This window comes from Grammomys surdaster, unplaced genomic scaffold (genome assembly GCF_004785775.1).
Source record: "Grammomys surdaster isolate TR1022 unplaced genomic scaffold, NIH_TR_1.0 126176, whole genome shotgun sequence".
NCBI classification, from domain to species: Eukaryota; Metazoa; Chordata; class Mammalia; order Rodentia; family Muridae; genus Grammomys; species Grammomys surdaster.
The window spans coordinates 3,556,530-3,573,544 of NW_021620983.1; the positions used below are offsets into that span (position 1 = coordinate 3,556,530).

Consider the following 17,015-nt stretch of genomic DNA (forward strand, 5'->3'; position numbering starts at 1 on the left):
CCCGCCCCGCCCCCGCGCTCTACAGCGCCTCGGGGAAGACGAACGGCTCGCCGGGTGGCCGCTCCCTCCAGGTGGCCCCAATCAGGTGTCCCCGCCCCCTCCCGGCCCCTCCTCCCCGCCCCCCTCCGGGCTGGACCGCGGATGGTACGTTCCGCACGTGAGCTGGGTGCTGGTCTGGCCGGCGACGCGCGTGCCCTGTGGCCAAACACTGCCCGGAGTGAGAGCAAACTACCAGCGCAGTGCGTGTGTGCGCGCGGGTGTGCGCGCGCGGGTGTGCGAGAGGGTGAGCGAGCGAGCGAGCGAGCGGCGGAGGGGCGGCCAACTGCTTCACACTTTCAATACTGCACTGAAGAGGGAGAGCAAGGCAGCCTGGAGACGCACACATCCCCCCCAAATCTCTCCAAACGACCGTCCCACAGATTACAGGACAGAACCCTCCAAATCGAAACGGAGGAAACGGACAGCCATTGAACATGGACGAAGGAATCCCTCATTTGCAAGAGAGACAGTTACTGGAACATAGGGATTTTATAGGGTAAGGTGTACGCACCATTGCGAATATCTGTCTAGGCATCGGTTTGGCTTCCCCCCCCTGCACAAAGTGATATGGAGCGGGTGAGGGCAGAGCCCCTCCCGGAATGGGAGCCTGATGCTGATTTCTGTTTTTGCAGACTGGACTATTCCTCTTTGTATATGTGTAAACCCAAAAGGAGCTTGAAGCGAGACGACACCAAGGTAAGTCTTAAGTTTCCCATAACCTGCCTGGATAGTTAATTAGGGCCATTGATTTCGCAAGGAAACTCTGCCCGCAAATATATTCCAGCCCTGAGCTTTCCGAACTGTGCATTTTAAGTGGCTTGCTGGATACTCCGGGGGATATTCAACACCGCACCTGAATTTAAATTGCATTTTACTAGAGGAGAGAGTTCTGGGCATTAGTTCATTACATAGTGTGTTTGGGGATTGGGGTGGGAGGGTTCTATCCAGTAAGTGAATGAATGTTTAGCTTACTGCTGTATCTTTTCTCCGATTCATATATGAAGGATACCTACAAATTACCGCACAGATTAATAGAAAAGAAGAGACGAGACCGAATTAATGAATGCATTGCTCAGCTGAAAGATTTACTGCCTGAACATCTGAAATTGACAGTAAGATGCACATTTTCATTCTTTTGATGGTCTCCGTGGTGTATTTGCCTGATAATACTCCCAGAAATAGGATAATAAGTGTAAATATTAAAAGGCCTGCCTTCTAACTTGTGCTGTAACTAAGAGTTTCCCAGAGACTCAGAACAGGGGCTGAGGGCGAATGGCCGAGACCATTGATGACCTGACTGTAGGGAACTGAGCAGCGAGCGCCTCCTCCCCAGTGGTTGTGTGTGTGTGTGTGTGTGTGTGTGTCTAAGTTGCTGGGCTGCGTGGAAGGCCAATCAAATAAAAATGCGTGTTTTAAAGTAACCCCGTCCCACTCTTTGTTGCACCACTGCAGACACTGGGGCATCTGGAGAAAGCAGTAGTCTTGGAATTAACTTTAAAGCACTTGAAAGCGCTAACAGCCTTAACGGAGCAACAGCATCAGAAGATAATTGCTTTACAGAATGGTAAGTGGGTCTGAGGAAGCCAGCCTGCACTGATACAAAACGGGGTAACGCTGGGGGCGCAATGCTAGGGCTCCCCGCTGCGTCCTGCTCCTGGTTAACATCGCCTCTTTCCCTTTGGTGGCAAGTATCCAGAGCATCCCAAAGGCTTTCTGCAGAGCTGGAGGAGCCCCGTTTTTATTTAAAGTGGCGGCTGCACCTCTCCAGTTGGGGTTTTCAGCCAGGAGGAGAGCGCCTCACCGCGCCACCCCCTCCTCTCGGCAGTCTGCGGATTATATCACTGGAATGCCCAGGAAAAGCCGAGCTCACTGTAGGCAGCGCAGGGCCCACGTGATGAGCAGATGTCTTAACGCCGCGGTTTTTCTTCTCGCCTCCCTCCCCCGTGCACCCTAGGGGAGCGATCTCTGAAATCGCCGGTCCAGGCCGACTTGGATGCTTTCCACTCGGGGTTTCAAACCTGCGCCAAAGAAGTCTTGCAATACCTCGCGCGCTTTGAGAGCTGGACGCCCAGGGAGCAGCGTTGCGCACAGCTCGTCAGCCACCTGCACGCCGTGGCCACCCAGCTCCTGACGCCACAGGTGCCCCCGGGCAGGGGCCCCGGGCGCGCGCCCTGCAGCGCGGGGGCTGCGGCCGCCTCGGGTCCCGAGCGCGTCGCCCGCTGCGTGCCGGTCATCCAGCGGACTCAGCCCGGCACGGAGCCCGAGCACGACACGGACACCGACAGCGGCTACGGAGGCGAGGCGGAGCAGGGCCGCGCTGCTGTCAAGCAGGAGCCACCCGGGGACCCGTCGCCTGCGCCCAAGAGGCCGAAGCTGGAGGCGCGCGGCGCGCTCCTGGGCCCGGAGCCCGCGCTGCTCGGCTCGCTCGTGGCGCTGGGCGGGGGCGCGCCCTTCGCGCAGCCCGCCGCGCCCTTCTGCCTGCCCTTCTACCTGCTGTCGCCGTCTGCCGCCGCCTACGTACAGCCATGGCTAGACAAGAGCGGCCTGGACAAGTATCTGTATCCCGCGGCGGCCGCACCCTTCCCGCTGCTGTATCCCGGCATCCCCGCAGCGGCCGCCGCTGCCGCCGCCGCCGCTTTCCCTTGCTTGTCGTCCGTGCTGTCGCCACCCCCGGAGAAGGCAGGCGCGGCTGCCAGTGCCCCGTTCCTGGCGCACGAGGTGACGCCCCCGGGGCCGCTGCGCCCCCAGCACGCGCATAGCCGCACCCACCTGCCGCGCGCCGTGAACCCAGAGAGCTCTCAGGAAGATGCCACGCAGCCGGCCAAGGACGCCCCCTGAATCCAGCATTCCTTCCAGAACAGGGCAGGGGGCTCCCGAGGAGTCGCCAGGTTTCCAAGTTCAAACGTCCCCTAACGCGTACCAGGGAGGAAGAGTAAGCGATGCTCCACAGGCTTAGGACAAAAACAGGTGTTTTGTGTATGTTTGGAGTTCCTGTTTTGTCCGTTACTCACTCTTTTGCCACCCCACCCTGTACCCTTTCGCACTTCCTCCCCATCCCTGCTGTCACGGAGCCTCCCTGAGAAATACTGGTTATCTTCAGTTACCCTCCTTACATTTAGTCCACGTACCCTCTTTCCAAATACGGACCCCGGTTCAGGAGTCTGTAGGGTGGGAAAGCCATGTGGAACGAGTGCCTGGTACCAGGGCTCCTTGACCCAGGCCTGGAAGAGTAGCTGTGTCTCCCAACTGTCCCCTTAGGAGGTGGTCCATTAACTGAGGGTCTCTGAGAGTTAAATTTATGTGTCAGTATTTTGTATTGTTCAGCTTTTTGGAAGGTACTTATTTTCGAAGACGTGGGGATGCCATTGCCCTGTTGTGAGGTGGCCAGAGTGATGTCTTTATACCTCGCACCTGTTGGGAGAAACTGAGCTCTGGGCCATCTTCAGGCACTGTGTCGGGTGGGAACTGGAAGAGGGAGGTTGCAGCCCTTGGCGCCTTTGCTCGCACTTTATTGACAAATTGACCTCAAACCCTCTATCCCGTGTCTCAACTCACACATGTATGTCATAGGTCATATATTTGTGTTTTTGAGCCCTCGTTATTTTATCCATCACGGTCCCAAATTTTTGTAACATTACTGGAGTTTTTTTTTTTTTTTGGGGGGGGGGGGCGGGGATAGGCTGTTAAAGTGCTCTGGGCTGGAAAAAGACAAGCCCAAACCGGTTGATTGTTGAATTCTTAGATGACAGAAATGGAGAGAGGGGGCTTGCTGTCCCTTGTGATGGGAAGTGCTGTGAACGAACATGTAGAAGGCCCTGCCAGGCCTCTAGCTCTTTCAAGTCTGTATGTGTTTTTCGGGGAGACCAAACCAGATGCCAGATAATCAGGAAGAAAGCCTTTTAAAATAAGGCAAAAACCAAGACTTGTCTAGATATTTTTAGTTTGTTGCCAAGGTAGCACCTAGAAATCTCACTTGAATGTTACATAAGGGGTGAGACATAATAGTCTGGAGTGAAGAAAGTTATCTGGGTCTGTGAGTGTTCGGGTCCGTTTGCTGCTGCTGTTGCTACTGTTTGCCTCAAACGCTGTGTTTAAACAACGTTAAACTTCTTAGCCTACCAAGGCGGCTGTATGTACATAGCTGTTAATACTCCCAATTAATGATGTCTGACATGCTATTTTTGTAGGGAGAAGATACCTGCTAATGATATTTTGAGTTAAAATATCTTTTGGGGCGGACTTGGTGAAATGTTTGCACTTTGGTTACAATGCTTATACTGCTTGGTGCAAGCTTATGCTGTCTTAAATTATTAAACAAATAAAAATATCTGCAAGAAAAAAACAGCTGGTTTAGACAAGTTTAGTATGTAAAGATAAGCTAGAAACTATCTTTATATTCTAGTATTTTCAGCACTCCATATTACCTAAATATTGCCACACTATTTTGTGATTTAAAAGTTCTTACTAAGGAATAAAATCTTTATATATGATGTGAGGTGGTCTGATAATTAAATCATACTGGATACCCCATGAGTTTTGAAAGACTGCTGTAAGGACATGAGCCCATCAGATACTCAGATGCTTTCTGTTTGGTTTGGGTTTGGGTTTATCACTTGTTTCTCCTGGGAGACTCCAGTTTGGGCCCTGGGTCCCTACTTCTCCCAGTCTGTCTTAATGAAAACCACCGAGGGAATAATCTAGCAATCACTGGGGGTCCTTCACCCCAGGCCCAGTTTGCTAATGATTTTATGACTTACAGGGTTTGGGTCTGTGACTCTCTTGTGTGGTCTGGTGTTTCCCTTCTGCCCAGGTATGAAACGCACTAGGAGGAAGGATGTTTCATTCATGCAAATATTTTGCTTTCTTAACTTTACAAAGTAGCCCTGGTATGGGACTTTGTCTTGGAGTTCAGGAAACAACTTGTAGACTTTTCTCAAGTGTAAGATCATAACTGTGCTTGGAGACAAAGGTATATCTGCTTTCTTTGGGTGGTAGTTAGTGTTGAAGCCCTGACTTAAGGTATGTCAGTGACAGTTTCTAAGATATAGGGGAAGCACTCCCTCTGCTGACTGTGACAAGCTGACAAGGCATGCTAAACCTGAAGCCACAGCTCATACATCTGCTGGGTCAGTCCCCTGAACTTTGTAAGGGAAGAAAAGTCAGGCAAGGTCACAGAGGCACTGGCCAGAGCATGGCCAGCCCCTGTGTCTCCCTCCACTTGAGGACTTCATCTGCTGCAGAGTTCTGGGCCAAGTATGTTTGATTTGATTGGGTAAAGCTCCTGAAACTCAGCAAACCAACCACAGGAGCAAAGGAAATAAAATTCAGCTAATGCTTTCAGTTATAGCTGTGTAGAGAGCCTTGATAATGTCAGTCACAAGAAAGATGGCTTGTCCTAAATTAAGCATTGCATTAAAAACAGCATCTTAAGTATTCCGAGCTACATTTTGTTGCCATTATTGTTAGGACTGAAAAGAAGGTGCAACATTTGACATTTGCATGATTTTGTAACATGTAACAGAAGCTTTCTTTTTACTTTGGCCAGGTTTTATAGATGCTTGTTCAGTCTGAAATTATAAATAGTAACATGATAAAATTACGAAGTTAGGGCAGAAAATAAAAATAGTATTTTCCATATTACATCTGAAAAAGTGATCTCGTGTGTTTCTAGGGACGGTACTGAGCCAGAATGCTACCACTGGCCTGGGCGCTCAGCCTCTGGAAGCTATTATTTGAGTCATTGGTTGATTTTAATGAATTAACAGCTGAGTCAGAACTCACTAAGGAGGTAGGTCACATGCTCTCCTAACTTAACTGCTAATTTGTATTCAATAATGAAGTTAGTGTTTGTCAATTTTGCATAGATAGAAAACTTTATGTTGAATTTATAAATGTGTCCACTACCCAGCTAAAATTTACATTTTAAATGTGTTAGAAACCACAGCTGTGAAAATCTTAACTGGCATTCTAATCCCATGGTTGTGAAAGTACTTTGACTTAATGTTGTTACTGACTTCAGGGGCCAGGACATTTGTGATTGCTAGCTTGTGGTAGGACCTTAGCCTGGTCCAGTCTTGTCACTGGTCAGCCAATGTTTGTCCTCTCCATGGGAGGTGACTGTTTTGAGACCTTGAGAAGACAGGGCTGGGCAAACAGACCTTAAAGGCTTTTTATTTCAGGTAGAAATGAACAGAGTGATTTAAAACTAGCAGCCTCCTTATGTAAAAGAGACATCTTTTTTTCCTCAGCAAGCATATCTTTTACTAAAACCTTTTTCTTGATCTATTGAGCCTTCATATCAATATAGTGCAGCCCCCTACCAACTAGTCTCTTAGTTTAAGCAGGTTCTAGATAGATTTACAATCTGCACACTCCTACCCCACCATACAGCTTTTCGTGGGTGAATTTGTTCGAGAACTGAGAGAAAAATCTCATTTTCTGTGGAACGGGATTGCACTGAAAATGTGCTGGACTCAGAGCTCTATGCCTGCCTTAAAATTGTATTTCTTGTATAATTGGAACACACTATACAAATACAAAACTATACTTTAAAACAAAATATTTTTAAAACTCTGATTCTTGAGATATCCTCATAAACAACAGAAGCTTCTAGATTAATGCTGTTTTTTTTTTTATTTCCTTTGAAAAAAGGTATTGGAAAGCATACTAACGTTTATTCTATCTATCCTCTGGGATGTTCTAGGAAACTAGCCTATGTATATTAAATGTTTCTGATTCAGGGATTGAAGGATCACTTTCACATGATGTGTTTTTGAGTGTGGTGTTTGTACTTGGGTCCGCCCATACAGAGCAGTTGTGTCAGATTATTTATATTGAGACAAGATTTCACAACGAAGGGCTCGCTGCCCTGCAACTCCCGTATAGACCACACTCCTCTCTCTGTCTTCAGAGTGTTGAGATGAAAAGCACCACCACACCTGGCTACATCTGCTTTTTCAGGGTTTCAGGCTCTTTCCCCAGCCAGTCTGCTAACTGTCACTTCTCAGTGGTCAGAGAGAGGCCTCCAGTGCATACCTGATTTGGTGCCTGTTTACTGTGGGCAGGGACAGAACCACACCCATTTTCACACGTGTCTAAAATGGCCCCGAGGGCCCTGCTGTAAGCAAATCATGTGCGCTTATATTCTCAGGGATGGTTTCTTCCACAGGCTATCTCTATTTTCTAAAACTTCTAGATTTTCTGCAGTGTTCCCCATCAGATTATTTGAAATCTACAAGTGCCTTATGTACCTTCCCGTTATTTCATTAGGTAAAAATAAAAGCCAGGTGCTAATGGTTTCAGACCATAGCAGACAATAAGAACAGTATTTCTCATTTTAGAAGTAAGACATTGGCTGGGCACTTCTTTCAGGTCAGTGAGAACAGGGCATTAGTGAAGATTGGTCAAGTATTTCCATTCATGGGTGACCCTGGACCCTTTTTCTGTGTTTTAACACAAACATGATTGGTACAGGTCCAGCAGGAACTTTCTGGACGCTGTTTGGGTGAGTGGGTGTGCCAGTGTATTCAGACACACCCACGGCAAAGGCTCTAGGGAGAAGCTTCAGGCCCACTGCACATCATCTTATTCCTCTTGAGCCTACAGGTTCAAGACAGTAGGTATGGGGGGGGCATGCCTACATTTTGCTCTTATAGAAGAGGCTGTGGAAATGCCAGATTATGAAATATTAAACCTTGGGACCTCAGTGCCATAGGGGTTATAGAATGATACTAAAACAAATTACACAGTAACATAAGAGATGACCCGCAATGGTGCACGAGATGCTCGCACTCTGGTCTGCTGGGTTTGCTGACCTCCTCTGGGTGAATGGAATACAGCTTGGAGAAGTGACTGGGTTTTGCAGAACTGACAAGAGTTCATGAAAAGACTCTGGACAAGCCCCATCTTACGCTATGCTTTCAGTTTCATGAGTAATATTAAACTTGAGGTCAGAGCAAGGATTTCCTAATTTCTCTGTGTCTTGAGATCACTGACTGCCCTGCTGGCTCTTAGCCTCCACATCTCCTGTGGGAATGGACCCTAGGCTGGCAAGGTCCTGACCCTTCCCACTGCAGTGGGAGATGCAGTTGTGTTGTTGTGTGTAATGATGTTGTGATGGAGAAGGGGAACCGCATCTCACAGGTCTTCCGTGCCTCCTGTGGGCATGTGGTCTAAGCCAACACGGAACAAGCAAGCATACCCCATAGTGACTTCTGTCCCTCTGTGAAGGTGACCAGTTCTCAGTGACAGAAGAGAAGACAGGCATTCTAAGGACTACTTTAAAAAAAAAAAACCGGGGAGAGGGTGCAGGCAAGGAATACTGCCAGGACCACCGTGATTGAAACCAGATTTGCTGGCTCAGAGTCACTCTTCTTTATTCTGTGTCAGTGTGGATAGTTAGGTTTTGTCAAGGAATGAGCTGAACCAGGCCACACATGACCTTAAGAGTGATGGTGTGTTGATTCCAATCGAGGGAGAGGGGGAGGGGAAGGGGCGGGCCTGGCAGTCATCTATGGAGCAGTGTGGCCAGCGGTACCCAGGAGACGGAATTCTGAGAAATCTGTTCCGAAGTCTGCAACAGTACACCATTCTCACTTTGGAGGCACCCAGATATGTGTGCCTGCGGGTTTTCAAGTCTATACACAGGATCTGCCTGCTGTTTGTGCCCCTCTCCCCTTGGGGCCCTCACTCAGCTAAGAGCTTTCTGACTAAAGGGACCAGGAACTACATTTAGAGCTGGGGACAGGATTTGAGCCTGTGGGAAGGATAGGAAAGACTCGAATTTTTTGTCTTCTCACTCTGTGTGTGTGTGTGTGTGTGTGTGTGTGTGTGTGTGTACTCGAGCGCACCAAATGAATGCAGTGCCCACAAAGGCCCAGAAAAGGGCACTGGATTCTTGGAGTTGGAGTTATAGGTGGTTGTGAGCCATCCAGCCAGAAGGTTGGGAACTTAACTCCATGTTAATAGCACATATAACATTTCTGCAGCTGCTTGTGTCTTGATGTTTGTTATCTTGCTATTCTAATCTAGGCTGGATTCAAACTCCCATGAGATTAAAACTGCTGAACTACTTGGCTAAAATGCCAACCATGCCAACTCCTGTTACATACATCCTGTCAGCATCACGTGTGTCTGTCTGTCTGTCTGTCTGTCTATCTGTCTATCTTTGAGGTGATGAGGATTGAGGTCCGAGCCTGGGGCATCCTAGGCAAGCCTTCCAACCCCCCTGTAGTTTTTATATAGGGTATTTTGGGTGAACTTTAGCTGGGGTTTGATTTCCAGGCCCTTTCCATTTCAGGCCAATGTCCTGACGAACAGACGTGGTGAGCATCCTACAGTTCCGTGATAAAATCTGCCTGTCTGTGTGGCTTTCCAGAGCCTCACAGGGCCCAACAGTAGTAGCTCTGCCTGAACTGCCTTCCCAGAGGCCTGAGTTGCTCTGTACGTCTGAAATCATGGCATTACCCAGACTCCAGATACATTAGGATAGCTAAATGTGTGTGGGGAGCGAGGGGCGGCGGGGAGGCTCCGTTTTCATGCCCGAACCATCTGGAGCAATGCTATAAAGCAGCTGTGTAAACTGCACGTGACCCGACAGAGACACCTAATTGTATAAGCCCACACCCACACCGGTAGGTTCTCTGCGGACACACTGAAGTGTAACACCACACTGCTGAGCGCTGGGTTTGCTCCTTCATTGGAAAGCTGGTCAGAAAGAGCACAATGGTCTCTCAGCCTTTGGAGCCGCAAGGAGCTGGTCTGAGCAGGGAGACGCCTTCTCAGGTTGCCTAGCGACAAGGCTAGCGATGATGTCATCCCCCCGCCCCCCGGATTCTCAGTACAGCCGGCTCTGTGGGCCTTGCACGGTCGCGTGCTTTCACACGTGTCACTGCGCACGCTGAGCCGCACGTGAGAGGGGGCGGGGCGAGGCCCGGCGCGCTTGCGCGGGAGAGACTCAGGCTTCTGCAGCTGATGACGCTGCAGTTTCTCAGCCTTCCTGGCTGACGGAGCATGGAGTAAATCCTGCAGCCTGGGCATCCCTTGAGCCGGCCTCACGTGAAGGATTAGTAAACCAGATTCCTCCTAATGAGGGGTGGTGTGTGTGTGTGGGGGGCGTGTATAATTAGTGGATTTTGACTGATGGGTAAAATAAACTCCCTAGTCTAAAGGGTAGATTGTTTTGTTTTAGTTACAAAGTTATTTACCAACTCCTCCAGGAAAAATCCTCTGGTCTCAGACTTTTAGCCTTTTGAAGTGACTTATTCTTTGGTTGTATAACATTTCCGGCAACACATTTATAAATGGTCCGAAGTGAATGAATTGGAGGTGTTGGGGGAGGGTTAATGCTTTTTACATAATCCTCCCCAGGATGCTGCAAAGCTATTTTAGCATCATCACCCCTTTACAAATTAGGATTCAGTCATGTGATGGGAAACAAAGGATCTCAGGTAATGGTGGTATCTGGACAAATCAGGTACAGCTGTAGTCTGAAGGACACAAGAGTGCCACCCTAAAATCAGACTTTAACAAAGCAGGGGGCTTTAAGTTTGCTTTAATGACATATATGCATGGGTTTCGGTAGCTGGATTTGAAAAACCCCACCCCTCTTAAGCCGCTGGCCTAAAATGATTAATATAAAATAGTAAAAGCATAGAGGCTTTCTAACCTTGAGTCAACGAACGTGCTTAATTCCAGTGTCAGGCACAGTTCTGACCCATACAAACTTGATCCCTTCTGGTGTTGACAACTGTGTCCCTCAGATCCAGTGCCTTTGCCAATCAATTGCTATTTTTTTGCCAGTTAGTGGCCATGTCCTCTGTCCTCTGCCTGCAATTCTCTCTCTTTCTTTCTTTCTTTCTTTCTTTCTTTCTTTCTTTCTTTCTTTCCTTCCTTCCTTCCTTCCTTCCTTCCTTCCTTCCTTCTTTCTTTCTTTCTTTCTTTCTTTCTTTCTTTCTTTTTTTACCTGATTCTTACGAAGAAGACAAGCCGATGACACAGTCTCTGTCTAGCTACTCCATCCGTCCTCTGGCCCTAGCTGTCTCCTCTCCTCTCCCTCCTGTCTGCTCCTGAGGACATTTCCTTCCCACAAAGTCTCTTCTTGCCAGTTCTTTGGGCTGCAACACACCACTGCCCTCCCTCACCAAAGCACCCGGATCGATACATTTAACGTCTTCTCTGCTTTTTGTTTTTATTCAAATGCCACTCTGGAGGGACCTTTCTTACACTGCAGCAGGGACGTGTAAGCCAGCCTGAGCAGGACTTGGTTTGCTTTTCTTCCTAGCCTGGATCACCCTGAACATGGCTTGTGCTCCACAGGGTATATAACTTATATAATAAGTATGTATTGACCCTCATTCATATTGTGTGGATGAATGAATGAACAGGCAACCATTTCAATCAGATTGCTTCCGGAGACAACAGCACTAAACTCAAAACTCATTCAGTGTTAGGAATTAATTTTCTCTGCACTACCCTGGGCTTCCTTTCCTATGTACAGCCATCAGCCCACTGCATTGCTCAGTAATAAAGACTTGAGGATGTCAACAAGTTAGGGAAGGAGACAGAAGCCACCAGCATTTGTACCTGTAAACGAAAGAGACAGTGTGATAAGAAGGTGAAAGGTTTCCTGTAACTTTGGGTGTTCATGAAAGCATTGAGAAAGTTCACGTAGGGCCTTGGGATTTAGCTCGGTAGTAAAGCGCTGGCCTTGTGACCCGAAATGCAAGGGATTCTAGGTTTAATCCCCAGCACCTCAACTAAACAAGGACAAGAAGTAACACTTAGGCAGACAGCTCTTGGATACCAGCGCCAAGAGGATCCTTGCAAGTTTGAGGCCAGCCTAAGCTACACAGAGTTCCCTGCTGGATAGGGTTACAGAGGTAGGCCCTGTCTCAAAAAGAAGGGCAGGGTAGAGTGTGGGATAAAGGATGGATGGTAGGTAGAAAGAAATAAAACCTTCATGCACAACAGCAGGATGTTTTGTATGTAGTGCTTGTTCATGCACCTGAGGAGGAGGTCAGTTCCTCTACCATGTGGGTCCAGGAACAGACTTGGGTGCTCAGACTTGGTGGCAACCTCCCCAGCCCCAATATGGTACAGTTCACATCAGTTCCACTTTTGTCCAAGTAATGTTTAAAGTTATGTGAACACTTACTGTTAATGAAATTCTATAAAGTTGGAATTGAAGAAAGTTTCTGACCTCGATCACCGAGAATGCCTGTCATATTTAAGCAGAGGACAGGATTCCTAAAAGGCTGTACCTCGTTTCTTGTGTGGCCCCTGGTCCCCACGTGGGTTAGAGGGACCTGAATGAGACCTCTGGTGACATGCACAGCTGTAGCAACTCTGATTGGCTGGCCAGGGGTTATGACTTTTGCCCTCATTTATTGGTGGCTCCCCAGAACCTGTCACAAGGCCTGGCACTTGGCAAGCACTTAATGAAGGGCTGTTGGCAGCCAAACCCTCCCTGTTCCCACAACCACTGTCCTTCAAACCCTTGTCATCCCTCACCTAGACTGTCGCAAGGCTCTCCCTACGTGTCTTTTACCCAATCCTGCCAAACCTGTACAGCTAGCATCGTTTAAACTCTAAAAAGAAGGGTACACAAAGAACAGTGGGGCACCCCCTAGGGCATGAGGTCTTCCAGGTGTGTCTAACCTTTGACCTTGTAACATAACACTGACGTCTACAGAGTTAATGGTCACAAACTCCAGTGAAAAAATGCCCAAAGCCCCTATAGTTCTGTGTTGAGCTACACTCTCAGATTGCCTGGAGATTTGCGCCACTGGTCCTTGGTTCGACAGGCAGTCCGGGTCCTACTCCATTCTGTTCTCTTTTCTCTTTCTCCAACCCAAAGATGGGTGTACTTGATGCCCGAGTCACACGTCACTAGCGCTTGTCCCCCAGGCTTTCAGTTTTGTCATTGATAGAATAATTTCCACTCAAAGGCCTCCCACTCACGCTTCAAAAAAGGCAGAAATTGTACCTCATCCGTGCAAACTTGCATAACTGCCTCAGTCAAAACTCAACACACTGTCTCCTTTGTGCTTGGCCCTTCCTTTAAATCTTCATCTTACTAATTAACATCTTGTCTCAGATCCCTGTGTGTGGAAGGGGTAAACCATATTATCGTCTGCCGTTCTGCCTTAATTTATAACTTAAAGCCACATCCCAAGGGCTGGGAAAAAGTTGTTCTGTGAGCTCCCTTCCCAACTCTGCTTCTCTGGGATTCTCACACAGACCTGGGGTCTGAGAGTGAAAGAACCCAGACCCCTTCAGGGGCTGGTGAGATAGCGCTACTCTTTCAGTAGACCCCATGGGGTTCTGTTCCCAGCACCCATGTGAGACAGCACACAGGAGCCTATAACTTCAGCTCCATGTGTCCTCTTTTGGCCTCCATGGGTAAACACACACACAGAGAGACACACACACAGACACACACACAGAGAGACACACACACACATACACAGACACACACACACAGACACACACACACAGAGACACACACACAGACACACACATACACAGAGATACACAGACACACACACACAGAGACACACACACACATACACAGAGACACACATACACAGAGACACACACACAGACACACACACACAGAGACACAGACACACACAGACACAGAGATACACAGACACACACACACAGAGACACACACACACATACACAGATATACACACACACACAGAGACACACATACACAGACACACACACAGACACACACGCACAGACACACACACAGAGACACACACATACACAGAGATACACAGACACACACACACAGAGACACACACACAGAGACACACACACACAGAGACACACACACAGACAGACACACACAGACACACACACACACCTCCCTATACTCAAGCATACACGTTCTTTTTTAGATAATTTTTTAAAGTCTTAAAAAAAAAATCCCCTCCTTCTCGGATGGCCCTAGGGAATGTCTTGTCAGTGGTCACACCAGCTGCTGAACGTCCTTGCAGCCTCTGCTCCTCTCTGCCAACGCTGGCTATCCGCTTTTCAGCTGGGGCTTTGAGACTATAGACGTCTGCTCACCTGTGACTCAGAGCCATGTCGCTTCTGCCTTTTCCTTCCCTGGAATGACCTCTGACCTTAGAGAGTCAAATGTAAGTGAGTAATGTTGACCTAGAAAATGTCAAGAACCGCGTAGCCTGTCAACCAGTGGCAGCTCAGGTGCTGTTTCAGCTCAGTGCCGGGAGATCGTGTACTTTTCCTTGGGCCAAACTGAAATTTAGATCATGTGTGCCCCTACTTCTGCAGTTGTCACCAACTGTTTCAGCAAACTTGAGAACCTGCCTCACAGACAAAAATGTGACTGTAAACCTGTAATTCTGTCAGGAGAAGGCTGGAGATCTCTGTATTCAAGGAGACAAACAGGGCGCCTGCCTGGAGATGTTAAGTATTTAACCCCAAGAGTCCCTGAAGGAAGCCATTCTTGAGAACAAACGCAGCTCGGTGTCTCAAAACTCTCCTGTCACGTTGAGACTCCAAGCCATGTGTAATTAATTGTGTATGTGTCCATCCTGGTGGCCTGCTGGCTGGGACTTCCTCTACCTCTGTTTGTCCCTGGCTGCTGTCAGGCAGAAGTCAGACTGTTTGCTTGATCTCAGTTCCAGCTCAAGCGTTTGATGGCCCACAGGGCCTTTCCCTCTCACTCTTCTCAGGACCTCTGCTCAGCTCTGTGCTCTCACAGTTCGGAACCCGCCCATATGCCATAGAGAGAGTCAGGGCGTTTGGACAGTCTCCCATCCCTCACCATCATCCCTCATTCAATATGAGTCCTCCTCGCTACTCTCCCTCCCAGCAGCACAGGAAAGGTAGCTAGCTCACCATGCTCCAGTCGACCTGTCTGTTTGGCACTGATGTTCAAAACCTGCCTTCTGGGCATGGTCAAAGAGACTAAGGTGTATTTCTTTGTGTATTTCTTTTTTTGTACTTTTGTGATTATTTTTTTGGTACTTTTCTTCCTTTAAAGAATTCTGAAAGTGTGTTTTGATGATATTTTTAAATCCATGGAAATTATCATGCATCAAGCCTTGGTGTTCAAGCTTGGCCTGGGTAGGACTTTGGTGCTAGGTGTCATGAGGAGCCTCCGAAGTTCACTCCTGGAGTCCACTCCACTGCTGGGGCAGGGGACACCCCCAATCAGCATTTTGAGTAAATAAGTTTTTAAAATCCGAAAGGCAGTGCCTAGTTTTTTTCCTAGCCCCTGGACGAGTGCTGGCAAAGAGTGATTGATCTACAGAGTCCTTTCCTCTGACTGGAGTGTGGGCTAAATTTGGAGGCGATAAGCCAGGAGGGAATGCAGCTGGCTGGCTGCCAGGGAGTTTCTCCTGATCAGGTGGGAGCCTCCAGCTGTGAGCTGGCAGCCTGGGCAGCTCCTCTGTGTCCTCTCTGATTACCTAGGCTGGGGCTGTCCTTCTGGGACTCACTGAGGGGAGCAAGGGGGAACCTCCATGACTAAGGTATCCAGTTGTTCTCTGATACTTCTGACTCACAAGTCTCCTCAGAAGACTGCCTTTTAGGGGAAGAACAGAGACCAAAGTCTCTCATTCTTTGTATATTTCTAGATTTGTCTTTCTGTTCTTTTTTCCTCTAAAGCTTTCTGAAAATGTATTCTGGTAATATTTGATAATGTTAAAATACACACAAACATATATATGATGTATGTTTAACCCCATTCCCAGGCTTTGAATCAGCATCTTCTGTCATATTCATATCTAACCTTATTACCCTGTTGGCTTTCAATCTTTACTTATTTGGAATTTTATGTTCTAAACTATTTCACAAATGACTTCATCTTTTTAATTTAATTTTTTAAAATTAATTATTTTATTTGTTTATATACCAAATGTTGCCCTCCCTCCAGGACCCCCTCCCAGAGTTCTTCATTCCCTTCGCCTCTGAGAGGGTGATCCCCCCTCCCTAGTCTCTACAGGATTGGATGTATCCTCTCCCACTGAAGCCAGACAAAACAGTCTTCTGCTACATATGTGCCTGGGGCCACAGACCACCCCATGTATGCTCTTTGGTCGGTGGCTTAGTCTCTGGGAGTTCCCAGGGGTCCAGTTAGTTGATATTGTTGGTCTTCCTATGGGGTTACCATCCCCTTCATCTCCTTCAGTCCTTCCCCTAACTCTTTCGTAGGAGTTCCTGACCTCAGTCCAATGCTTGGCTTTAAGTATCTGCATCTGTCTCAGCGAGCTGCTGGTAGAGCCTCTTAGAGGACAGCCATGCTAGGCTCTTGTCTGCAAGCACAACATAGCATCAGTAAGAGAGTCAGGGTTTGGTACCCACCCATGGGATGGATCTCAAGTTGGGGCTGTCTCTGGATGGCCATTCCTTCAGTTTCTGAAGGGCCATTTTGTCCCTGCATTTCTTTAGACTAGACAGAAGCGATTCTGGGTAAAAAAAATTCTGAAGGTGGGTTGCTGTCCCCATTCTTCCACTGGGGGTTCTATCTACTGGAGATGGTCTCTTCGGGTTCCATCTCTCCACTGTTGGGCTTTTTGGCTAAAGTGATAACTTCATTTTTTATTTTAATGTTGATATTAAATGTTAATAATAACCGTGCCTTCTAGTTTTCTTTTAAAATTTATCTTCTTGATCTAATCTTTATTCAGCTTTATCTTAGAGTATGTCAATTTATAAGATTTTTCTAGAGTTCCTGGTTTAAAATTTTACTATTCCTCAAAGACTGTAAAATTCTTATTTCTTTTAAAGACATTTATTTTATTTTTTTTTAAATTGTGTTTCTGTCTGTATGTCAGCTGTGCATGTGATTGCAGGTGCTGGCAAGAGTTCAGAAGAGGGCATCAGATCCGCGGAACTGGAGTTACAGGCAGTAGCGAATTGCCCAGTGTGGGTTCTGAGAACCAAACTTGAGTCCTCTGCACGAACAGTACTTGCTCTTTACCTCTGAGCCACCTCTC

The 17,015-nt window shown here is 47.8% G+C and overlaps 1 protein-coding gene across 1 annotated transcript; it reads left to right on the top strand.

Annotated features, from left to right (window-relative positions):
* Positions 1-236: 236 nt before the first annotated feature.
* Positions 237-4,529, top strand: Bhlhe41 (basic helix-loop-helix family member e41). Its single transcript, XM_028757599.1, has 5 exons — positions 237-535; positions 672-735; positions 1,044-1,151; positions 1,492-1,603; positions 1,994-4,529. The coding sequence occupies exons 1-5, from the start codon at positions 474-476 to the stop codon at positions 2,875-2,877; spliced, it is 1,230 nt and encodes a 409-aa protein (XP_028613432.1). The 5' UTR covers positions 237-473; the 3' UTR covers positions 2,878-4,529.
* The last annotated feature ends 12,486 nt before the right edge of the window (positions 4,530-17,015 follow it).

What these genes read in the sequence shown, in the direction of transcription:
- Bhlhe41 (XM_028757599.1), top strand. Translation starts at nt 474, where the DNA reads ATGGACGAAGGAATCCCTCATTTGCAAGAGAGACAGTTACTGGAACAT. An exon ending in GAACATAGGGATTTTATAGG is followed by an intron (nt 536 to 671) that starts GTAAGGTGTACG and finishes CTGTTTTTGCAG; the next exon opens with ACTGGACTATTCCTCTTTGT. An exon ending in TGAAGCGAGACGACACCAAG is followed by an intron (nt 736 to 1,043) that starts GTAAGTCTTAAG and finishes TCATATATGAAG; the next exon opens with GATACCTACAAATTACCGCA.